This window comes from Falco punctatus (genome assembly GCF_963210335.1).
Source record: "Falco punctatus genome assembly, chromosome: 2".
Taxonomy (NCBI): domain Eukaryota; kingdom Metazoa; phylum Chordata; class Aves; order Falconiformes; family Falconidae; genus Falco; species Falco punctatus.
The window spans coordinates 94,264,373-94,290,586 of record NC_137581.1 but is presented as its reverse complement, the minus strand read 5'-3'; the positions used below and the strand labels follow the sequence as shown (position 1 = coordinate 94,290,586).

The following is a 26,214-nucleotide window of genomic DNA, read 5'->3' as shown; positions in this document are numbered from 1 at the left end:
CACAAACTTATTCTTCTGCTCCACAAAGTCGGATTTAATCAGGCAATCCTGCGTTAACTTTACATCCAGTTCTGATTTTCAAAATTGCCCTCCCACTCTCCACATAGACTTCAGCATCCCACATACAATCTCTCATCTATTCAGTGCTCGTTTTGTTCTTCAGTCTTGGCCTCGGTCCAGTCTTTTCACAAAGTGTGGAAAAAAGCAGGGAAATATAAAGAAGTACAAAACTCTACAGCTCCCCAGAAAGAAACTAGGGGCACTCATAAAAAACACACTCCACACTGGAAGGGCATGGGGAGAGACAGGGACGAAGACTCCCCTTGAATTTAATGAGGGATTCCATGCATAAATCATAGATACAGATGTGTGTGTATGCAGAAAACGTGTGTGTGTATACACATGCACATGAAGAAAACATATGTCTATGATTACATACACATTTTTTATTGAGCAGAAAACCTTTTTAGCACTACTGGAACCACAATGAGGAATACAAACTAATTTATATAGTCATACAACAGCTATTAAGTTTGATAGCAAACAAACAACTAAGCATCATCCCAGTGCTACAGCCTCCTTCAGCTCAAGATTTCAGGGCTAAGAACCAAGGTACCCAGCATCAGACTGGAGTTTGTGGCACAGCTAAACCACACAGCAAGAGCACCATTTCTTATGCACCATTATCTGCTCACCTCAGTATCCCAGGTTGAAAAGCTGGCCCCATCAATGCTAGGTTCAGCCACACACCACTACAAGACCCGCTCATGGACTACTGGGCAGTTGTGTGTCAACATTTTGAAAAGCCCATCTAATGAGGCAGTCAAAATGTTGACATAAAAGCAAGCGTCAAAGTAATGATTAGTACAAGGTACCGAAATTAATTATTTAAAGTTTCAGCACCTTGTAAGTCACCATTTCTGTAGCTGTTTCCCTGATACTGAAAATCCCCTTTCCAGTGTAATTAAACTATATTTTGGGAAAGATCCTGGACTGGTTCTGTCGTGCAGCCCTGGACTGCTTGTTGAATTGCAAATATAGTTTCTGTTCACACACAAGCCACTAGTCATAAAATCTTCAGTTAAGACACTAACGAAAGGGTCCCCAATTAATCACTGTATTCTTCTCAAGAGCAGATATCCTCATTAGGAAAGCGGCAGGGCATTAACAAGTTCCACTTTGAGTGTGTCCAATTAACTCATCAACTAAATATGTGCCAGGCAACTTCGACTGGCCTAGCTTTTCCAATCCCCTCTTTCTAGCTGCATCAATTGGGATCCCAGTCGTGTATAAAGTAGCAGTTCTTTTTGTGCTTTACAAGGCTTTTGAGAATGCCGCCGGTGGACAACAAACAACGGCCACTGAAGTGTTTAACAGGTCTTTCACTTGTGCCCATAAAAAGTTAAGTATGCACTCGGGGAGTACGGCACAATTGAAAAAAAAAAACAACCAAAAAACAAAAACCAAAAAAACCCCACAACCGAAAAACACCCTCTACCTTATAAACAGGGAATGACTTAACCTGCCAACAACGAGCACGGTTGGAGCTCCGTCTGGATCATGTCACGCCTCAATTTTTGCTGAACCTCGGCAGTGGGTGATCCTGCATACAAAGCGAGCTCTGAGACAAAAGCACTATAGGGTGAGTTAAGGACAAAGTAGCAGTTTTCAGCCTGGATTCCCACATAGGCTGTCAAGTAAAATCCCTTGCCAGGGCAGGATTATTCCCTACAGTATACATTTCCAACACACCGTCTTGCCTAAAATTTTCAGCGTCTGTAGTCTAGAGCCTTTCAGTTGTTTTGCGGGAAGAGGCATTCTGCAGCCTGGCAGATTTTGAGGCTTGGCATAAAGCAGGGCTTGCGCAACGGCCAGGGCCCCACTGCAGTCAATGCATGCAGAACCAGCAGCTTCTTCAGGAGCAGGATCCCAGCCTCTGAAATGAGGCCATTTCAGTCCCGATGCCTGAAAACCACCCAGACTCTCTTTTGAGCAATCCCACCCTGACAATGCCTAGTTACATCCCCAGTTCTCTCTTTCCAAACATGACATTCAATTGTTTTAAATGGCTGAAAGATATAACTTCTGAACTTTGTCACAAGTCAGAGTGAAATTCATTTAGCATCTACTTTTCTTCATCTGTTCCTTATATCATTCCCATCAAATTTTATTTTTGCTCTCTGGGTTTCAGCAATTTGCAACCATCTCTCTTGTGCTCAGAGCTTCCCAAGTGCAGACACCAAGTATTATTATTATTATGTGTTTGCTCTGGAGACCCTTGCATTTGTTACTCAAAATGGCACCAGGCATTTTTGCTCTTAGTAGTACTACACACATCTCCTGCATCTATCGCCACTACTGATTCCTGAAGTACCATCATCTGTTCTGTACCACTTGGAGAGGAAAATAAAGGAGCTAAGGAACCAGGGAAAGGGAGAAGAGATAGATATATTGAGGGGGAAAAAATTAAAACAATGGAGACTAGCACAAGGTAGAAACAACATCTAAACCTCTGGCTAAGTTTCTTTCTTCGGTCTGTAGGGGAAATGTGTCTGTGCATCAAAAAACTGTACTACGTCAAGTGTGCACTCACCATCTTGGAGGTGACCGAAGGCATGTTGCTTACTCAACACAGGACAGAACTCCCCTCATTGCAGAGCAGAGGCTTGCCCACAGGTTGCAGAAAAAGATCACAGCTTCTCATGCCCAGCCAAAATCAACCAGCCCAATTTGCCTGTTCACAAGTTTATTAGTACAGGAAAGAAAGTGAAGAACAACCACAGCTTTAGAAGTATTTCTAAGCACTTAATTCCAGCTATGGTCCTCAGAAATATTCAAACTAATTGCCTGTTTGAGTGTAGCACATACTTCTATTGCAGACAGAACATTACCAGGCTGCAAATGCAATCAAAGGCCCATTTTCTTAGTTTAATTTGCCATTAGTACACTGCAGGTTTATAGAGCCAAACAAACAACTACAACTAAATTCTCACTGCCATTTCAAACTGTTTCCAAGAAAATATCATAGCAACATTATCAGAGCCTCGAGTTCATTTAATCCTAAATTTGCTACAATAAAACAACACTAGCACCTGTTAGAAAATAGAAAATGTAGTCCTCCCGGGCAAACTGAGCATCTACCCAGCTCCAGACCAACACGGTCAGACTCCTGAGACAAAATCTATCATTTAAAGATCTTTTCACAACTTTAAGAAAGAGCAGATAAACCCCATATCCTAGGGTTTTATAGATATCATGCAGTATTTAAAGAGTAGCACTTACAATTTTTTAATACATACCAAACAGTGATGAATGTATTTATTTCAACCTAAAACATAATCATATAAATGAGCAGTAACATTTAACAGATTCCTTCCCATTTCATAACTGTGAAAAAAAAAACACCCCAGCTGCAGCAGCACCCACTTCCTGCGTTGAAGATGCCTCTTTAACTGAGGGTGCTCATCACTGTGCAGCCTGTGCGCACCACTGCCCTGCAAACATCAGCAACTTGGAGAGAAAGCGATGGTGGCCTTGTCAGGAACAATCAGTTATTTCAGCATACACTGCGCTTAAAGTGAACTGAAAGTAGCTGCCTGCGTTACCCAGAAAGAAATACTGGGTTATAGGGCTGCAGGGTGGGTGACGGCAGCCCCTCCGCTCCTGTCCTGGCTGGCAGTGGGGTGGCTGACATGGGGAGCAGCCCCAAGAACCCCTGCCCTGGTGGCAGTGGTGGGGGGTCCTGGTGGGGCCAGGGGCAGCCAGCACCCATGGGAACCCACGCGGCCCCAGGGCCACGGGGCTTCACGGGTGACCGGGCTCGTCAGCCCTATTCAGCCCCGCTCCCCGCACACAATAACCAGCAGCCACACTCCCATAATACGGGCCTCCCCCTTCTCCCCGCTTTTATCATCCTTCATATCTCAATGATGACAGGACTGAAAGGGCTTCTGATGGGAAATGTGCTTCGAATTAGCATATTTCCCCCTGTGTACAATGGAGGCATTAAGCTGCTGCATTTTCAAAGTCCAAACAAAAGCAGCCCGGGCTGTTTTTAGCAGCGCTGTCTGAAGTTTTATTCTCCCTTTCTCCCTCTTGAGCTGCAAGCATATTTAACAAATTTTCACTCTTTCTGAAAAGAGGGAAACACGACTGAGAAAATCTTTTTAGTAAATTATATTATTCAGTATATTTCAGACTTTAAAAGAAAAAAAAAGGCCGCTCTTTTGATGTGGCAAAGAGCAACATGGTGTCCATGCAGCGTTTCCACTGAACTGCAGGCTTGGGGTCCACCACCCCAGAGACCTTGCCTGGCTGTCCCCAGGACTCGCGTGGACCCTGTGATCAAGGACTGTGGAACTCAAATACATTCACAGTAACCCAATACAAAGGGTCCTGTACCCACAGCTTGATTTTCTCCCTGTACCAGGGGCACACTGCTGAAAATACCAGTTTTGAATGAGAAACTAAAACCACTGTGCTGCCAGGAGAAACAAACCAGCTCCCCCCCACCCGGGATTATCCTCTGGTTTAACTTGAGAGGTGAATCTCAGAAGTACAACCTTTTTGAAATGGCTTCAAATTAGAAAGCTATTCACCAGGAAGAGGAGGGCAGGAGGAAGAAGATGAAAATAACACAAGCTCAATACAGAGAGAAGGAAAAAACATTCCCCTATCAAAACATCTTTGGGCACCAACTGATAGGAGAACAAATCTACCTCAGCTCAGTGTGTTGGTCTGTAATTGCTCATTAGCACAGCTGGACCATTAGGAAGCCAGTTTGTGGCTTTCTTGGTAAAGAGGCATGTCTGACTCCTCCTATGTTAAAGAGAATTTTCTCTGAGAGGAAGACATAAGATTACACGGTCAAAATGTTTCTCAGTGGAAGGGTTTTGTTGGTTTTGTGGGGTTTTTTTTCCTCCTTTTTCTTCCCCCTTCCAAGATTTCCAAGGTATTTATGTAATCTTCTATATGCGGCACAGCTAAGAACAAAAATCACGCTCCTTAACAATGTAAGATTACAGCAGAAAAGCAGAATGCCAATGAGATCCCAGGCAGGCTGCCTGCAAGTAAGGTGGATATAAAAACTGCTCAGAAAAAAAGCCTGGGATGCAGCCTGCCAAAGGAGTCTTGTAGGATAAATGTCTGCTTTGTTCAGACTCTTCTGTTCTGTTTCAGAACACTTTCCTGAGGAGCAGGATCCATCTCCACTCCTTGATTTTTTTAGCAGCAATGCTCAACATACTCTAACAGCCTCTGCTGTGCATGAGCACTTTGCCCTCAGTTTTACCCTGCCACGTGCCAAGCAGCCCACGCAGCACCATGCTCCCTCCCGTACAGTGCCAGCCCAGTGGTATCCTGGCAGGAGAGGCATTCTGCTTACTGATTTCCACCAGAACTGAAGAGCTCCTGGTAACACTGTGGTATGGTGTCCATATGGCAATTGCACAGCAGTGACTGAGGTCTAACCATAGACACATTCCTCTCTGTGGCAGATGTTCTCAGATCCTTCTCACCAAAATGCCCTTTGCAGCATCAAGCCCCTACAGCCCAAGGGTTCATCTGCTAATGACTCACACTCTCCTCTGATGCAACAGCTCTGCCAGTAGCAAGCCAACACTCCCCCCAGGAAAACTTTTCCGTAGTCTCCAATGGCCACACATTCACTTTAACAATGTCTTTGCTGTACTTGGGACCACACGTGACTGGATGGTGACTTTCTGACCACGCGAGCTTATGAAATCTGGCTGGAGAGTACTATGCGGTATCTGGCAGTATTTCTCTACCACCACCTGTAAACTGCCTTTAAAGGCTGGACACGCATTTTCCCATGCTCTGAGGCACTTCACAACTTGGTACCAAAATAGTGGACGAGACCTCCACATGTTACCACAGAAAGGTCTCATGTCAAAGCTGAAGGAGGAAGGACGTCATTTCAGAGGCCTTCATTCGGTCATTAACAGACGGATGACAGTAATAAAGCAGTCTAGGCAGGAGACTGAGGAATTAAAGACCAAAATGGAGATCGGTTTTCTCACTCATACTAGGACGAGCAGAACTTCACTTTGTAAGCATTCTTTCTGAGATGAGTCCTTTGAAAGCATTGTTCAATCAACTGCCATGACAGCTCAGCACAGAAAGTGAAATAAAACAGATGTCAGCTCAAACTACAAATCGATGTACTTGAACCGCTGCAGTTCTAAGTCACAAAAAGGTAATGTATTGGGTTTGTGTGGCAAAGTTTTGGTATCAGGGTGGGCTACAGGGGTGGCTTCTGTCAAAAGCTGCTAGAACCTTCCCCCACATCCAACAGATCCAATGCCAGCTGGCTCCATGACAGACCTGCCACTGACCAAGGCCGAGCCCATCAGCAACAGTGGTAGCGCCTCTGAGATCGTGTATTTAACGAGGGGAAAAACTGCACACGACAGCAACTCCAGCCAGAGAGGAGAGTTAGTCTATGTGAGAGCAACAATCCTGCAGACACCCAGGCCAGTGCAGAAGGCGGCAGGAGGGGCTCCAGGCACTGGAGCAGAGATTCCCCTGCAGCCCGTGGTATACCATAGTGAGTCAGGCTGTGCCCCTCAGCTCATGGAGGTCCATGGTGGAGCAGATAGCCACCCACAGCCCATGGAGGACTCCACGCTGGAGCAGGGGAATGCCCAAAGGAGGCAGTCACCCCATGGGCAGCCCGCACTGGAGCAGGCTCCTGGCAGGACCTGTGGCCCCATGGAGAGAGGAGCCCATGCTGGGGCAGGTTTGCTGGCAGGACTTGTGACCCCATGGGGGACCCACGCTGGAGCAGCCTGCTCCTGAGGGGCTGCACCCCATGGAAGGGACACACACTGGAGCAGTTCATGAAGAACTGCAGCCCGTGGGAACGACTCACGTTGGAGCAGTTTGTGGAGGACTGTCTCCCATGGGAGGGACCCCAGGCCAGAGCAGGGGCAGTGTAAGCAGCCCTCCCCTGAGGAGGAGGGAGTGACAGAGACAGCACGTGATGAACTGACCATTCCCCGTTCCCTTGCACAGCTGGGCAGGAGGAGGTAGCAAATTCAGATGTAAAATTAAGCCCGGAAACAAGTAAGGGATGGGCCGGGGGTGGGGAGCAGGTGTTGCTAAGATTTGGGTTTATTTCTCATTATCCTACTGTGATGTGACTGGTAATAAATTATCTTTTTCCCCCAAGTCGAGTCTGTTTTGCCTGTGACAGTAACTGCTGAGTGATCTTCCTGTCCTTATCTCAACCCCCGAGCTTTTAATTGTATCTTCTCTCCCCTATCTAACTTAGGAGGGGGAGTGATAGAGAGGCTTTGATGTCCACTAAAAACACCCAGTAAACTCAGCAATGAGATTTTAGGCTTCTTGGGGATGGGATCTATTAATAGAAACTTCAGGTAAGATAGTCTCATAACTTCAAATTTAGACGAAGAAAAGAAGCCCTCCACTGATTAGGAGATACTACATCTCACCTGCGGAATTTCTCTTCAGGATGGCTGGGGCGTGAAGAAAGGAAGTGAATGAAGTCAGAGCAGGGTAAAGCAGCGCCTTTCATGTTGCCAACGCCCCAGAAGGGATGTGACCACAGCACTTTACCAATCCAGGAAATAATCTCAAATTCAAGTTTTTCTTCAGATTCACAGGATTCAGACCAACGATGAATACAGAGCACATGCTGCCATCCGCTGTGGTGTTCTGGCACAGGGCAGCACCCTACCAACAATGGCACCACTCTTCCTTTCAAAAAGCCCCAGAAAGACCGCTCTGTATACTCAAGTGATGTCGGGCTCTAACAACTCAGATCACTAGAGGGTACTGACCCTGACAGCATTCCCACCAAAGGTTCACTTGCTTTTTCTTAGACCTCAGCAGGTACGTACAATATCTAAGCTAAAATAAACAATCCTCATTACATTCCTTTCGGCATGATGAGTCACTATCTTGCTGAAACAAAACTACCTTCTCACCTCCACACTGAGTAAGTGCTGTTAACCTTTCCAGTATCCCACCTACTGTTATTTTCTTCTGTGCAAGTGAACAACATAGAAGTATCTTCATGCTTCAGCTTTCAGTAAGAAGAGAAAGCCACACAAATTGTTCAGGACATACTATGCCTGCTCCCACAGGCAGAAGTAGTTTCTGGCCTTCTGTATTAATTGAAAAAACAAACCCCCAAACTACTGGCACTCAAGCAGAAATTGATTTACTATGAAGTGGGACAAGTCCCTCGTGTCTCCTTTCCTGTACTTTTAACTCAGTCTAGCAAAATCAGCTTCCTGGATCATTACTATTTTTACTACTTTCTAAACAGTGCCATGACTTGGGGAATCTGGCTGAAGGTATCAAGGCAGAGACTTTTGGTCTTCTCAGAATACGGTAGAAACTTGCTAGTCTAACACTTCTGCTCTAAATGCAAGAGCCCCAGCACTAATTTAGACATACACACAGATGTTAAAGAAAAAAAGCATCCTGGGCTCTCAAGGCTGCCCTGGGACAGAGGAACAGGGTCCTGCAAAGTAGGAGACTCCTTTCAAGTCAAGGTTGGGGAGAGCTGGGAATACCAAATATTGGACCTGGGCTGCCGGGCACACCATGGCCAAGATCAGGACAGCAATGCAAGTAGGCACAGAGCAGGGTGAGAGGAGAAGGAAATGCTTCCCCACATTTCATCCTGCTCCATATCCTAGTTGGAACACGGTGCCTGGATGGAGCCCATCATTCACAGCACTGAGGTCTCCCACAGAGATCCTCGACGGTCCCAGGCACGCTGCATGAGCTGATCCCAAACTGGGGATGAATATCCTGTGTCCTGCTACAGAGAGGCTTCCTCATAGAGATGTACTTCTGAAGTGCAACAACTCCAGAAACATCTAAATGCCTGCATGCTTGAAAACATACAAACCCTTCTCTCCCCAAAAGCCATACTCCTCCTTCCTTTGTCTCTGTGCTATACCTGCAATATAAAATCACCATGGATGTTGACAAAATTTCCTCTCTCTTCTAAATATTTCAAAGACAAAGGGTTCAGAGCTTCATACAAAATAAATCCCAATTAATCCACAAAGTAGCAATCAAACACATAAGATACCCTACAGAAGTCAAATGCAGTTCTCCCACAATTTTTAATCATCTTGACAAGGGCGTGTAGTGACAGGACAAGGGGGAATGGCTTTAAAATAAAAGATGGTCGATTTAGATCGGTTATTAGGAAGAAATTCTTTACTGTGAGGGTGGTCAGGCAGTGGAAAAGGTTGCCCAGAGAAGTTGTAGATGCCCCATCCCTGGAAGTGCTCAAGGTCAGGCTGGATGGGGCTTTGAGCAGCCTGGTCTAGTGGAAGGTGTCCCTGTCCATGGCAGAGGGGTTGGAACTAGATGGTGTTTAAGGTCCTTTCCAACCCAAATCATTCTATGATTCTACGATCTGATGTAGTATTAGACATGTTGGTCCATCCTGATAACTACTGTTGGAGATTTTTTTACCCAGGACACAAAATACTAACAACACAGAGAGGGTCCCACTTTCCACCCCCTACAAGTTGAAGCACTGTTATGAATACACTGTGCAAATAAGCCCTGTGCAATCCCACGGAAAAAAGAAATTTCACACCTAAAGCTGAGCAAATAGATATTCAGAACTGCAACAGAGAGGGAAGACATAAACCCAGCTATTTCCATCTTTAAATATTTGTAATTTCTACTACACAACTTGTCATTTTCTTTTCAAAAAGCTTTTGCTTCACAATGCTGGTGCAAACCCTAAATTTAGCGATATGGGGAAAGAATCTCTATTTCTCTACAGTAAGCATTTTAGAAGGAGTTTCTGCCTCCACCTCTCCTGTGGACCACATTTCAGCCTGCATGTAGCCTTTCTTCGCTATACAGAATAGCTGATGTGCATGTAAGTGAATGAAATTAGAGGGGAAAGTATGTTTTTCCTTGGAAACATGCTATTACAACACAGTGTTGGAAAACAAAGTACATAACCAAATAGACTTGTCTTTTTGTGTTTGCTGAGATACTTCACAAATGTAGGACAGGTGTATTATCCTTCTTTAATGCATAAACTAGGCCAGAAAATTTGCTTTTGCAAACACTAAAATCACTTTATTGATCTTCCACAGTATGCACCTAGATTTCCAGATGGACTCTAAACTACAGGGGTCAATTATATACAACAGATATCTTTAAACACACCAAATTATCTGAACAGAAAACGTTAAGAAATGAAATAGGTTACCATTCATCTGTACTACATTTTTCAGGAGCAGGAAAGCTACTTTCAAGTTATCCCTAAGGAACATTTCTGTAATACTCCTCTGAATTTTTAGCTAAGCTATTTCTTTCTTCAATGTATTATTTTTGAAACTTTGCAAGAGTCTCCTAAATTCTTCATGCTAATTAGATTCTAATCCAATTCATCAGATGTGGGCCTCATCAGTACTCTTTGCATTAAGGACTTGCGACTCAAAAAGCATCCAAGTTGCTTCAGTTCCTCCTTGGCAAGGGCGCGCTCTTCAGCATTTTGCTCTAACGAAAGCTGTCAACCAGAGACTGAAGTGAGCAGCACAGGTTACATATCTATCTTCTAGCAAGCTTCTCCTCTCAATAGCTTTCGTATCATTTACTATTTATGTTTGTGCTGAAGTGCAACATCAGAAGCATGAACTATTTTCACCTGCACCAGCAGTATTTTATCTTACCAATTTATTCAACAATGCTCCTTTTTAGAAAGGATTTTACAGAATCAGATGCAAAAGGAAATGCAGTTTTAATAGTGAGATGGTTAAAACTCATACTGCAGTTAGGAAATGCAGCAGGAACAATAACTAGCAACTACGACATTACAATTAAACACTGGTACCCAATACTTACTCATTAGTGTCCTTCTGGAATTCCGCTCCTTTTAAGTTTCATTCTTTTGACTTCAAAATAGCTATGATCTGCTAATATATGATATGCCTAACCCCCCCTCTGACAAGCTCTACTGACACAGTCATATTTTTCCCACTTGCATTTTCACATCGTCTGAATGCATGCATTGTCAGCCTCCTCTGCCTCCACCTCCCCTTTCCTACATTATGTGCAGTACTCATTTGTTTCAGATCATAAAAAGCACTAGTGGATTCTGCAGCCACTAAAAAGAAGTAGCCAGCATATGGGATCTGTGGGAAATTTGATCCAGTAAGTGAAATGAGACTCAACTTTAGAAGTAATTGATAAATAGGAGAGAAGTTTCAAATACTATTACAGGTTAGGTTGCATTTTCCTTTTGAAGTTATACAGAAGAACTGTGGCCATTGCCCTTGCGGGAAACTGCAAGAAACCTGTGGGGTTTCTTTAGGAACGAGGCAGATGGCCCTGGTTTCAAATATAGAAGACCTTCCTACACAAAACAAGAGGTGCTGGCACATGATACGTGGGTAGAAGTATGTTTCTGGGTACTTTCCTGGAAATGTGTGCACCCATGAGGTGAAACAGCAGGGTAAGAGAGAGAAGAGAGAGGGGAAAAAAAGAAATGAAGCTGAGAAGGAAGAGGGAAGCAGGGTAAGCAGCAGGCTCAGAAGGTACGGTGACAGAGGAAAACGCAAAAAGCATCGCTTTCTGAGCAGACGGGGAGTGTACATGGGAATTCAGATCACCACATTGATCACTATTTCTGAATGACTAAAGAGTACTTGAGATGGTGAGCAAAGAAATTACTTCAGTTCAGATGCAGGAGGTGGCAGAGCTCTGTTAGACTGCATCCACCTCCCACACGAGTAGGAAAGCAGCACTTCAAGTCCTGCAGGAGGACAGGACATGCCAAACCCACAGCGGGTTTCACCCCACCACTAGACTACTTCAGATACCCAAACTGGAGACTTCCCATCCAAGCAGCAACTACCGGCAGTTGCTTTCTCACTCATGGTCTTCCTCCCCTGTTGCCTGTCAAACCGTGGGCTCGCTTTCTTTGTCTCCCTCCTGAATAACCCCCCTCCTGCTTTCAGCCCGTACTTAATCCTCCAGGAAACCTCACTCCCCCCAAGAAGAAGAGTGCTTCTGTACATAATCTCCAGACAGCAGCTGTGACCCCGGTACCCAGAAAGGGGATCATTGTGCAGAACTGTGGTATCAGGGATGAACTTCCCCTCTCCCCGCTGCCATTTATTTAAGGGCTGCTGGAAGTGTGCTGTTAGTTTATGCACACACACTGCCAAGAAGTGATTTTTGCTGGCAGCTGTGGGGTGCTTGTCCCTTCGCCTTTGTTGCAGGCTACACTCATAATCTCCACAACCATCTATTTTATTATTTCTTATTTTGCATTTTAAGAGATTGACCTTCCCACCTGCCAACAGAAAGAATACTTGGGTTTTTGCATTCGGTTCTTGAGGCTGTGGCAGTATTACAGAAAAGTCACTTTGTCCATTTTTAATATCCAGAACTACAGAACAGCTGTGCTTTCTTGTAGTCTTTTTTGTATAAGAGTGTCTCAGTGACAATACTAAATTCAAGGCTGCCGAGACTCAGACCTGAACTGCCTGAACAAAACAACCCTACTCCCCCCCCCCCTTTTTTTTTCTTTTTCTTTTTTATACACTTCATACCAGTTTTCAAGACATACTATCCTACCAGCACCAGTTGGTAAAACAACAGGTGTTATTTTAAGGCAGAAGTATCTGAACTGCCTAATTCTTCAGGGCAGGCTTATCAGCCTTTTAGCATACTCAGCTTTTATTATTCTGACATGAGATAAACTTACGTAACAGCACTGAACGTACTAATTTATGGGATAACAATATGGATGTAAAGTTTGGAACACTGCACTTTTGTTTCAGACTGTGGCTATTTCCCATACTCCTAAGAAAGGCATATGCTGTGCAAACACTTTTAAAAGCATCCGAGTGGAATTCAATATATTGAAAGAAGCTAAAGTACTCTGGAGTGATTAACGCGCTTCAGCAGAATGACACAAAAGGATAATTAAGGGCTAAACGCACAGAGATACTGAGACAACCAAAACCTCTCCAATTTCTTCTGCAATTGATCAGAAAATCCCACTTGCCCATTGATGGAGTTCAGGTGGATGTAAAAGTGGTTCCAGATCACTGCAAGTTACTACAAACTTTCCCATCTTTTAATGTAAATCCCCACTTTTCAACGATTTAAGTGTTCCTGTTTGGAGACAGTGAGGATACACGTGACCACAAAGCTGAACAATGCCCCTTCTCTGCCTCCTTCCTTGGCTAACTTTTCTTCCTCATGTGTAGAAGAGTGCTGGAAGCCATCCACCCAGAATTTTGACTGTAGCAGAATAAGAGTCAGAGCAAAAATGGTATTAGAAAGACGGAACTATGTGAAATAGCAAAAATGCCAGGGGAGCAAAAACACCGGGACTTGTAGTTTTCCGAAATTAGCCCATTTGACCTATCCTTCATTCCAGAGGACAAATACGAAACACCTCAAGGATGGAGACATGCCTTCTTCCCTCTAACTCAAAAAAAGTTTTCCAGACTCTGCCTAAGCAATCCAAGGCCTCATCTCTCCACTGAAACCATGCGTAAATCATCACAATTCATTTTTCTGAAATGGATCACAGCAAAACTATTTTCTTTGTTTTGGTCCTTCCCAAAGTCTCCCAGCTGCTCCCTGAACTACTGTTGATACCAAAGTCCTCAAGCAGAAAACAAAAACAACCGAAAAGCACTCTCAGTACTTTCTCAAAGGCTGAGACAGATTTCCAGAAGGGATTTCATACTGAGCTACTCTTTGCCCACCTTTAAAACACACCTTCCCTTCCCTCCTTAAAAGAGGTACACACACATACACATTCCTGCTAGCTCTGGGCACACATCTTCAGGGTTTGTGGACCTGATGATGAAAGACACTTTGCTAACATGGGCTGGAGAAAAGCTCCAAGCTGTAACTCCACATAGGTGAGGTCCTTTTCACTCACACCCGCTTCCTTTCTCTCTTTAAAGAGAAAACCCTGCTTGTACACTGTCTGCCACGCTAGTGCTGCATACACAGGCTGCTCTGAGTATCCAAGCACTCATACAGCAATCCAGCCCTTTTACAGATGAGATGCCTCCAACCTGTCAACAGGCTGAGGACCCCCTCTCATAGTGACAAAATGCTGTGGGCAGTAATGGGCCATGTATATTCACACATTGCTATATCTGTTCACGTATCAGTGAGTGTTGGTGCTACTTCAGGTGGCTGGCACCAACACTGCCTTCTTCATCAAGTGCTTTGTGGTGAGTAAGCAGCTCTGAGGCAGATCCTGTAATCACTGCAGATGCTGTTTGCCTGTCCTCACCGTGTCTATACAAGTGAACATATGGCCTTCTAGCACAAGGCCAGCTTATACAGTCATTAATTAGATATAATTTCAGCCTGTTCATGTATCCGACACAAAAATCTGTCCTCTGGCAGGAATGCCTGTGTGTTGTAGAAACTTCCTCTCTTTGTGAACTGCCTCATCTGATGAGGAAGAGTTAATTCCTTTGCCTGTGACTGGAAAAATTTTTCTTTTTTAAAAATGCAGGTATAGAAGCGTAAACACACTTGAACTCGCTAGTGGGTTTCTTCCCATTTTCTCTAGATCTCACTACAAGCAGAAGACGGGCGCTCCCCTCTCTCCCTCCAGCATGTGACACCTAAGATACTCTCCATCACAGCCCAGCAAGGCATTATGATGCCACCAATTCACTCATGCTGCCAGGCTCACACAGCTAGTCACCAAACTCAAGGAAAGCCTATGGAAGTAATCATACCATACGTAGACAAACCTCATCCCTCTATATACCAAAGTGGACGTGGTGAATTGTTGAAGTTTACTTGTTTTCAAGTGAATAATCAGAAGAAGGATTAATCAAGGCTGAAGCCTCAGAAAAGTTGGTATGCAAAATAAGTTTTTGGTAAAAGGTGGTAAAAGTTTGCTATTTTGTTTCACTGTTTCTTTTTCTCACACAGCAGCACTAAACAGCATAATGCACATACAGCCCCAGACTGGGCTGCTACTCAGAAGTAACCAAAGCACATGAGAACCTCAATGAGGTTTCCCGACTGACCCACATGTGAAGGAGGACTTTAAGTTGCACTCTCTTCCTTCATCCCTCCTAGCGCCATGTGAAAGTTTGCAATATAGCACCATTCACAGAAAAGCACAGCAAATTCGGAGAATTTCTTAAGATAATGAGGTGCAAACTGCCAGTTTGTAAGGAGAAAGACGTGGCCTACAGGCACAGCCTGGAATTAGTGGGGGAGAGGACCTTCCATGTGAAATGTGGGGAGTTTTCAGCAAAGCAAAGCAGATATTTTACAGAAAGGAGTGAGAATTCAACAGCAACAACAAAAAAAGGCATTTATTTGAGGGATAGCATCCAAATCAATTACTCTTCTTTGATAGTACTGAACTATTCCTGAGTATCTATTTTTAAACTTCTCTTAGTACCTCTTAATTAGACGTCAGCTACAGAACAAAAAGATCCCAACTATAATGGCACTTCAAAACACAGTGATGGCTAAAGGTGCTTTTCTGGGGAAACAGATGGGCAGTAAGATCTTTCCCTTAGAAGCTAGCTGGTTCACTGGTTTTCCCTTGAACCCTGTAATGTTTGCATATGCTTATTTTTAGCTCAGCAAATAAACTTACTTGAAAGTGCATTGAACCCCTCTTTCATGTGAACTCTGTCAGCTTTACTGAATTGTTTTGCTAGAGGTGCAAGTCTTTCACAGAACCAAAGTAGTCATGAATTACATACAACTACATGATTACCACGAGATGAAACTAATTCTAACTTATTTGTTGTGTTTCATTGCAATGGATTATTTTTAAAGACTGACTTTCAGCAGATTCTCAGTGCTAGCAGAAAAGTTACATTTTAAACGTCTATGGACATGACTAATGCTGTGCTTATGTAGTATATTCATCCTTTCTCAATTGCTGATTTCCAATTGATGAGGAATTACTTGGCTATTTTAATATAATTCTTCACTATCAGCTTCTGAAGTTGGGAATCACTACCATCCAATTCTCTCTCCAGGTGAGGTACCTTCAAGCAGCAATAAGGCAGCACTGAGTGGTTTACACACAATCTAGGATTCCTTATTATTGTTTATTTTTATGTCCACAGACTGTATCAAGATGTCTACAAACTGAGTGATGACAACAAGCTGGTAATGAAGAATCACTGAACATGGCTGATACTCACGTTGGAGGTTCTAGAGAAAGATTTGGCACCTGGAGATCTCAAGTCTGCCCTAATAAGCTGGAGGCAAATCACTGAACCGTCCCAACACCTGGCAATAAAGTGCTCTAGTAGGTCAGGGTGTCACAAGGCAGGGTGTCAAGACTGGCTGCAATTTCAGAAGATAACTTTCTTATTGACATTTAATTGCAGCCAATACGTACCACATAAGAGATTTGCTAAGCTAGACAAGAGTCTGGTACTCCCAAAACAAACAGGACATATGCTTAAATAGTACTGCAGAATAGCGAAGAAAATTAAAGATTAGGATTTCAGTTCTCTTCTCAACATCTACGTGGTCTACATGTTGCATCTCAAACCACGTGCGCCTGCCAAGAGAGGAGCAGAGCGCCTAGGAGGTTGGGTTTGCAAAAAGGGGACAACTAAATCAGCAAGAGGTCAGCATCCATTGGGTTGTAAAGGACTATGACATTCAGCTCCGACAGCTGTGAAAGGGCATTAGCCCCAAACTGGCACAGTCTAGGCAAAGAAAAAAAAGGCTTGGGCCAACAGGAACATAAAAGTGGACGAATCTCCCATCTCTAACCTTGATGAGTCCAGCAGAAGCTACTCTCAAGCAGCAATGCATACAGCTTCAAACAAGTCAGAACTGTCAACAGAAAATATTACATGATTTATTAAGTTACTTCTAGAAGTCTCCTAAAGAGTGGAACTTCACTGCATGTTGAAGCCTCCTAGGCCTACTCTTGCCCTTTCTTCTCCACAGGGCACTGATGTGGATTTTTGTTCTGTATTCTTTCGTTTCCTCTGATGCCCAAACAAATGCTCTGCTAAAACAGATTATAATGTGCATCATCCATTCCTGTGGTGAAAAGACTATGAAGCAAGCCCATACTTCCTTCCACTGCCAAAATCACTTAGACATTTTGGCAACGTAGGACACATTCTTTATGTTAACTGGCAGCTACTGTCTGACAGCTGTTCAGCAGCTATCTGAAAAAAACCTGATGGCCTCACTCCAGTTCCTGACAGACTTATTCCAGATTATTATAGCCCACAAGACTTTATCCAGTGAGTCTTCCGTCATCTCATGGTCTTCTACCTTTGCTACAAAGCTATATCATTTCTTCCGGAGAAAGACAGCTAATCTGTTTTCTTTAAAGACTTGGCCAGATGGGGAACCTACCAGATTTATGGCTTAGTTCTTTCATGAATGAATCATCAGCACAATAAAGAGTATTACTTATTAGTAGCATGCATTTTGCATTCCAACTTACAGGCATCAAATCTTGTTATGCCACTGCCTTATGAATCAAATCTCTCTCCACTAGCAGAAGTACTCTCCCACATAGAGACTGACCTGGCAACATCTCAACCTTCTCTTGGATTAAGTAAAAGCTCACTCTCACAGCTTTTCTAGACTTACTGTTCTCCTTGCCACTATTGTGGATCAAACTCTTTCATGCAGCACTAAATTTTCATCACTCCTGTAACCAGGGATCAGCTGTGTTTCTTTGCCGAGTACTCTACACTGACAACAAAATATGAGCTATCCATCACAAACTGTATGTGCCTCTCGGACTGCAGTTCTTCCCCCTCGGGTTGTGACCTAGATTTGGTTTCTAGACACAATCTATTTTTCAACTATATCCATAATCTATCTTAATCAATATTCTATCTTCATCACCAATGGCTAGTTGAATTAATGAAAAAAACAGATTACCCTTCTCCCCCATCTGTCCCCCCAAAAGCATCTACTTGAAGCCCACTGGATTTTTATGAAGCCATAGTAAGTCATGTATAGTTTATTCACAATAACATTTATTTACTGTTTAGATGGTGCTACAAAGATTTTCTTACACAGTCTTTTTCTTTATTGATTAATAAGAATGTAACAGTCACCCTTAATTAGATTTGTTGGACTACAGTGCTCAGGTGCTCCAGGGACAGCTAACAGGGGTGATGGGAGTGAGGAAAAAATCCCATGTATTGTTTTTTGAGTCACAGCTACAAAGATTTTCATCTTAGTTCAGCAGTGTGACAATTTTAAATGGCTTCTGCAACTTTGTGCAGTATAGAAGATACATCTCAACACTACCTGGCTGAGTTCTTCCCAGAAAAAAAAAAACCTCTTAAGTGGTGTCTCAAGAGACTGCCTTTCAGTGAACATCACCTAGTGCCTCCTAAGGTCAGTACTCTTCCCTCAAGTCACCTACCACTTTGAAAAATAAGCATAAGGACACCAAATATGCAGAATGTGAGAGGAAACCAAATTCTCTTACCTATTTCCAGCCTGGACCAGACACCTAACTGATTTAGAATTTCTTTGACACTGATGGCCCAGAAGTTCTGTGGACCAGCAACAGGATAGCACTGACAGATTCATGTTAAAAACTAAGATATCTGAATTAAGGAATTACTTCAGAATAGCAAGAAAGGAAACCTCTAGAAAAGAGAGCACAACATTTTCTGGAAGCCGTATTTTTCTGCTGAAACATTTAAAGTTACTTAATGCCAAGGAATTTTCCCCTTCTGATCTGTTAGGTTGGGAAGCATCTATGATACCATGTCTTTTTGCTCATCTTGAATCTCTCTGGTAACAGGCAATCAATATCATCTCCAACAACCGTAAAGTAAATTGAAAGTCTTACAGAGGATTAGAACTGGATATCCCTGCTACTTTATGCATTTAGTTTAAGCCATGTGAAAATTTAACATTTAAACATGTCTTGAAACAAGTACTTACTTGGAAAAAGTTGTGGAGTTTTGCTCAGAGGAGACAAGTGTTTGAAATCACTGCTGTTTGTTTTTCTCTGCATTCGGGGACTACTGCTATAAGACTGGATTCTTCTCTTCTAAACTAGCCCTAGCAAAGGGTCTATACTAGGGAAAGTAAAGCTATACAGTACTTTACTATTTTCATTCACCAACACATTTTTATACACATAAGGAAAATCAATTTGGACATACCTCTTCACAGCTGCTTACAACAATCCTCAGACAGTTGCCAAGGAGTAATGTACACACAATTCATGGCTGCAGGATAATATCCTAAACGTGCAGCAGCTTGATGCACTGGACTCCTGACCTCTAGCTGCTCACCTACTAGTTGCTGCTGTAGACTTCTGACCTCTACCAAGGCCCACCATCCCCTCTTCTTTTCTTTGCAGTTGTCAGCAATGATACAGAAATATAACTGCAAAATAGAATGACAAACTCATGCAACACCACAGATACTGCCAGACAATGAAGAAGATTAATTTCACAGAATCATAGAATAATTTAGGTTGGGAGGGATTCCTGGTGCTTTCTAGTCTGATGCCCTAGCCAAAGCAGGGTCAGTTACAGCATACTGCTCACAGCTTTGTCCAGTTCTGTACTGGGTATCTCCAAGGAGGGAGTGTCCACAGCCTCCCTGGGCAACCTCTTCCAGTGCTTAACCACCCTCACAGAGAAAAAGATTATTTCCTTGGATCTCATGGGAAATTCTACTGTTCCAGGCTGAGGATGTGGTTTCTTATCCTAATACCATGCACTTTCAAGGTGAGCCTAGCTTCTTCTCCAAACCCTTCCATTAGGGCATGAAAGAATATCCACCATCCAAAAAAACCAATGTGCTTGCTTTCTTTCCCCCATTCAAAACATTTTAGCCAAATACGAAACTGATACAGTCTTCAGAGCATTGTGCACTCACACAATTTTTATGGAGAAGCTGAAAATATTTGTACAAAAATACACTTTGAGAGGATGCTTCAGAAAAAGCCCTGTTAAAGACTTTATTCTGTGCATTCACCAATTTCAAAAGAAAAACTAACTACTCGGTATTAAAGAAAAAGCAGAGAAGAGGGAGAAAAATTTCCTTTGTTAATGCCAAAATCTTCAACTCTTTCGAAAAAAAAGGAAATCACATCCTGTAGTTCTAAATGCTGCGGCAAGAATCAACATGCTATTTTTTCTTCCAGGAAGAAGAAAGTTAGTTTCCCATCAGGCGATCACGGCTAAAACAATTCACCCGCACTGTGATTAAATGAAACTTTTAAAGTGTACTCAAAAGCTACATTCATTCCTGCAAGGAAGAATGACCTCCCTCATAATGAACTCTGAGGCTGGCAGCCAGCTTACAGAGGTTTTATAATGACTAGTTTTGGCTTCAGAGTAGCTGGTAGCTTCATTCTGCATGTAGCATAGCAGATCTGGGGGCCTGCTGAGACATTGAAGAACTGGACTCAAAAGTCTGCATTTGGGACAGGAAAACATTATTTTTATATTTCAGTAATATACTATAAACCTCAAATTTAGCTTTTACTTTATTTTTTTTATCTTCAGATAAGCATCAGAACTGGATTACTTAAAGCAATCTCAAGTGCTAGATTTTAGTTTTAAGTAAGTGCTACATGAGAAGAAAGCTCCTTGCGTACTGAAAACATGAGTTGGATCAAAGGACAGACAACAATCCTGCATGCAGCCTGCCTACTAAAATACCAATTCTTTTAAGAGACAAAATCCATCCTACCTGCACCAGAGCAAAAGGTTACCTGTGAAGGAAAGCTGAGGAAAAGCTAAGGTGATGGACAACAGGACCAAAGTGTTGCACAGATCTGCTGCAGAACGGACCCGCTATGCAAGGTGCACAGTAGGGTCCCTCCACACCCCACCGCTGTGCACCTCTACTCCCACCACTACCTCACTTCTGGTAACACAACAAATTGAAGTATGGAAGATGTATAGCTGTTGTACACGGCTAACAGTTGCAATTGGTCTATCCTGGCCTAGACAAAGCAGCAGGACAACTTTTAGATACCTGGCTGGATTCAGTACTTTGAGCTAGGCAGTGAAGCTCTGCATAAGACGGCCACTGCACACAGGCTGGCAGCCAGGCGGGGACCCAGAAGTGGGCTTACACCATGTGACGAGAACCTTGGCTCTAAGCTTTTTCAGATCTCAAGTGAGGACTCCTGCACACTCCAGACCTAGGTACAGAAAACTCTGGCCAAGAAAACCTTCTTGAGAGCTTCTCTTCCAAAACCTGCTGGCCACGTGAAAAGAAGGCAACAGCAGTGGGAGTCTGTACACAGCAAGAACACGTCCGCATGCATGTGAGAGTATGATCCACGTCTGGAGCTGCCTCTGTGCCCTCCTCCTCACTGATGTTTTAGAAGAACACAGTAGCCATCAGTGCACGACGGCAGGTACCCAGTCTCAGAAACCCACATTCACAGGAGACATGTAAACTCTCTTCTGCATCCACCCTGCCTTTGGTACAACACAGCTCAGGACTAGGAAGAGGGACTGAGCTTGCCTGAAGCTCCAGATTTAAACAGAAGAAAACTCCATTGGGCCCCCTGCACAAAGACTGTGTCCCACAAGTTTTCTGAATTTAACTGGGAAGGCATTTTCACATTTGTAAGTGCAGCCTTAGGTAGCTGAAGCCTCTTCTGGTGTGGAGTTTGGCCTGAAGCTACTGTACCTTACAGTAATGCCACCCCTGCTGCTACAGTGCCATTCCTTTTTTCCGATTCAATATATTGGACACATTATTGCTGCATTACATCAAAACAGAACATACAGAGCTCAGATGTGTGTGTCTGCAAACACAATTAAATGTTAAAGTGCACAATAACCAAAAGTGCCTTTCCTACAGTTGGATGCACAATTGGCAAAGTTGGGAAAGCAGTTTGCTAGTGAAAGCTCTCTCTGAATTAAACCTCTCTCCCTTTAGGGTCAACAACAAATCCTCTTCCAGAGACACAATTTAATTTTAATTATCAAGAGGGCATTCCATTAGTTAAAAAAAACCAACATCAAACCCCAAAAAGCTTTGTTCGAGTTCTAATACTCTATGTTCATTTTTGCAGGGCTCCTGGCTAGAACAGTATCATCAAGCAAAGAACTTAACATAAACTGGGAGGTGGAATGGCTGGAAGAATTCATGCTGACCCATATAGTTTTCCTACATTTTTCTCCAGCCCACGTTATTGTCAGAGGTGCAACAGTAGTACAGGAAGAGATGCCCAAATTAGATTCTCTCTAGTTTGTGTAGTTATTAATCAGAAGCCAAGTCACAAGGAAAGTGATGCAAGAACAAGCTGTACAAGTTCAAGTACATGGGCATTTCATCTGAAACAAAGGGTGAAACACCACAGTTTCACTGCAGCCCCCATGAAACAGAACCTACTTTGACGAGTCTGACTTGACACCCCTCGGTCTTGCCTGAACATTCCTACAGCCATATCCAGCAACAAGGATTGCCACAGCTGTTCAGGCATGCTGTCCTTCCCTCCACTGGCCTGTATCTGCACCTGTGTTACCACTCTTTAGCACTGTAATAGAGATAAGCAAAACGTAAGATATTTTCCACCCTCCGTAGTTTAAATCTGCTTTCTGGCTGCAGAAGCAAATGCATGTTAAACACATAAGCACCGTAAAAGCCCCAAGACTTACTTAGACATGATGAACTCAAGAGAAGAATGTGATTCTGCGCTAGCATGAAGTACAGTATGCAATTACAACAACTACAAATATTTTATGCCGAAGATTTACTGGCAAACCTCCACAGGGCCTGTAATCCCTAGCACAATTTCCTGTTCTCTTATTAAAAGAGGATAACCTTTTGGCAATTGTTTTCCTAAGATGACAGTAATGGCTCAAGATAAAGAGCTTAATTAGAGAAAAAGTACTTAATTGAAGAAAATTATGGTAAAATATATTCTGCATAATTCTCAATTTTTGTAATAGTTGATAAAAAAAGGAGAATAAATTCTTACAATTTAAAAGAGCACAAGAAAAGATTTACCAAAATATAGGATGGGGACTGAAAAACACTTTCCAGCCAGCTGCAGATAGCTGGACAACAATGTACACATATTCAATTTTCCCTTGGGTCGCTCATGGGTTTCTTGTCAGAAATGGAAGGAACTGTGATACACACAGACTTCTAATGAAATGTTGTAATGGAGTCCTTTGTTACCGTGTGACTGGGACACCACATGACCATGTGCTTAGTTTTACTCAAAAAAGAAGCCTGAGGAATCTTCATCAAAGACAAATGCAACACAACATACAGAGTGGCCAAAAGTAATCAGAGACATTTTGTCTTTGACAAATACCATCCTAAAAAGTCAGCTGTTTCTAGCCTTAATCAAAAGAACCCCCAAACCCTAAAACACACCATAAACTGAGAGGCACAGAAATAGGAGGATTATAAGCACAAAGGCAAGGACAGGCAACAACTGCTCCATGCCTGTAGGTGCTCAGAGTTGCCACAGCAACATGAGATAGGCTGGAGGAGGCAGGAAGCAGCAAGGAGATACCTAGGACCGAAATTGCTCACACCCTCCCATCCCACAGCTCACACACACCACTAAGTGTTGGCAGTTCTGAGACATCTAAGCTGCAGAGGAAAGACCACCAGAAATCATGCAGAGAAAAAAAAAAAAATAATCCACCAGCTATTAAGGAGACTTTGCACTGGCCTAACTTCTGCAAATACCAGCTCCTCGATCCATTTCTAGACACTTCTACCCACCAAAAGCAAGACACAGGCTGAAGAAACAGGGCCCTAAACAGCACACCGCAGGCAACAGCTAAGCGTGGATCCCAGCTCCGTGTCAGCTGAGCTTTCCCCACCAACCCATACCGGTCTGCGTACAGGTACTGTCAGCAGCACACATGCACAGAGCACCCCGGAGCGGGGAGATGTAGCACCAGAGCGACACCCCAAGCTCTCCATCAACAAGACAGACCATGATGGATGTTTTGAACATAAACATCTACTGGGCAGCCAGAAAAGTAAAAGAATGCAAACAAGGCACCGCTCACTTTGTGTAGCCTGCCCCTTAATTACACATAGCCAGCACACGCTAATAAAACACTTGGGCTCAGTGCCTTTCAGGTAGCAGCAACTGCTGCTCCAGGGTAGCAGAACAGAGTAAAGACAATCCATGTTTGGAAGCAGAAGCCCTAGGATTAAACAAAAACAAGCAAAGGAACCAAGTTGTTCATTTGGCTGTAGGGAAAATTTTAAGAAGAAAACTCCTTTCAAAACAAGAAAGCAAAAGCAGAACAACAAAAGGTTAACTCATCCCAGAACAGATGACATGCATAAGAGCTCCCCACAGCTGATGAATACCTGCAGAGCTGGCAAAGACCGTGAAACCAGCCTGACATGGGAAAGCACCAAACTTCAGGGAAAACTGCAGCCAAAATTATGCAGCTGAGATCTGTTTTTCATTACTTAGATCCCAAACTCGCAAGATGTGAAAGCACAAGAACAGACCTTAGCCACTTGGGATACTCAGGTCAGATGTATGCATAGGCTTCATCAGCAAAGTAATTTATGCAGTAGTTTATGCAATCACAAATAGAAATGCCACCACGTTGACTATGCATCACTTATCTGACGGACCAAAAAAATAATCTTAGGCACACCCAAAGGCAGAAGATGCAGACAAACATCCCTTCCCAGATCCCAATAAGAGGCGGCACCTGGCCACCTGCCTGCCCTGAAGCACTCATCACCCCATGTCTAAGCAGGAGCGGTGCTGCTGCCCCAAGTCTGCCACTGCAAATCCGGCAGAAGCCAGGAGCTCTCAGATGAGCAGATGAGCACAGCGTGACAAACATCCGGGTCTGGTATGTGGCCCGCATGCAGGCTCCGCATCTGCCTCTGCCCAAAGGGAATAAGCATTTCATGGAAGCATTTTCTCCACATGTAAAACTAGTTTCTAAAGCCAAAGAGAACCCGTAAATGTATCTCTTTGCTTGGCCTGGCCTCAGAGCCTAATGTGAGACACTCACGGCAAACCTGGGCTTGTGCCAGCGGCAGTTCGAATGCAGAGCTTTTTCCTCCTTTCCACAGTAAGTAGCTTGAGAGGTTTACATTCATAATCCTAAGCGTGCACAGATATGAAAAAGGGAATGAGGAAACCAACCTTCAGGACAGTTGTGAAAGGTGGTAGAAAGAACTGGCATCTCATCCCTCCTCCTGCACAGAGTCACCAGGTTCCTCACAATCTAAGGCAACTTGCAAACCTTGAGACAGTATGCATTTTGAGCGCGTGTACAGAAACACTTTCAAAGGACCAAATCCAAGCCCTGCTGAAGCCCAGGTGAGTCCTGTAAGGCTACTAACAGCTAATTTTGCACACCTGTGAATATCTTCAAGCTCTAGCAAGATTTCCATCTACAACAAACAGAAGAAATACTGTTCACCTCTGTGCTAAGTTTATCAGTAAGGGCAGGCAGTTACATAAAGGACAATATTGTGTATGTGTCCAGCTTATTTTCATTCAGCTGCTTTCTTCTAACTAAATACATTTTGTGTTCACTGGAAACTATCTAGGAAACACGTCATAGACAAGCATTATTACTAGAAACCACAAGAACAAGATACTTCTGAAATACAGGATAAACCTTTCAAGGCCTCCTTATAGCACACGTGCATGTACATGTACACATGTATGGAGAAATGATTCGTTTAGGGACTAATCAGAAGTGGTAAATAATTACCTACGCAGCACTCAGCTGGACTGAGCGCTTTCCAATCCTCCTCTTTTCCTCTCCTCCAGCTGAGAATCTGTTCACTGACAAAGATCCCAGTTGAAAAATCTCTCCTCTTTGTAGCACATTCTTAAGCGCTACCCTTGAAATTACACACACCGAACGCTTTGCCAGTTTAGAGGCATACCAGCCAGCACAGGGCAGCAACATCCCTGGTCTGAATGTGGCGCTCTGTACATCAGCTGGGTAACATATGGCCCAAATGTGAAAAGCCAGTAGTGCAAAAGTTACTTGCACTGTTTCCTATGCGCCTGAAGAATTTGTAAGCTGGACTCCTGTGAATGTGCCTCTACCAACAGGAACTTTGAAACAAAGCAACAGGAGGTTGCAGAGATGGTTTCACAAGACCGGACTTGCCTAATTGGAAACAGAAGCACATTTTTCTTAGCAACTGACATGTCAAGAGACCCGCTGCTCTCTGAAGTACAAAGCATGTGTGCAGGGAAATACAAGGCCTGTCATATGA

The 26,214-nt window shown here is 43.5% G+C and overlaps 1 protein-coding gene across 4 annotated transcripts in view; it reads right to left on the bottom strand.

Annotated features, from left to right (window-relative positions):
* GPM6B (glycoprotein M6B) overlaps positions 1–26,214 on the bottom strand; it is a 112,065-nt gene that overhangs the window by 39,427 nt on the left and 46,424 nt on the right. Inside the window, exon 1 of one of the 4 annotated variants that reach the window (XM_080375712.1) lies at positions 10,873–10,892. The exons of 2 other annotated variants lie outside the window; for them this stretch is intronic. In XM_080375712.1, the coding sequence (XP_080231838.1) occupies positions 10,873–10,876 (4 nt within the window). In that variant the 5' untranslated portion in view covers positions 10,877–10,892. Of the gene's footprint in view, positions 1–10,872; positions 10,893–26,214 lie in introns of those variants that run through there. One more of the 4 variants, XM_080375708.1, reaches the window with a different exon arrangement.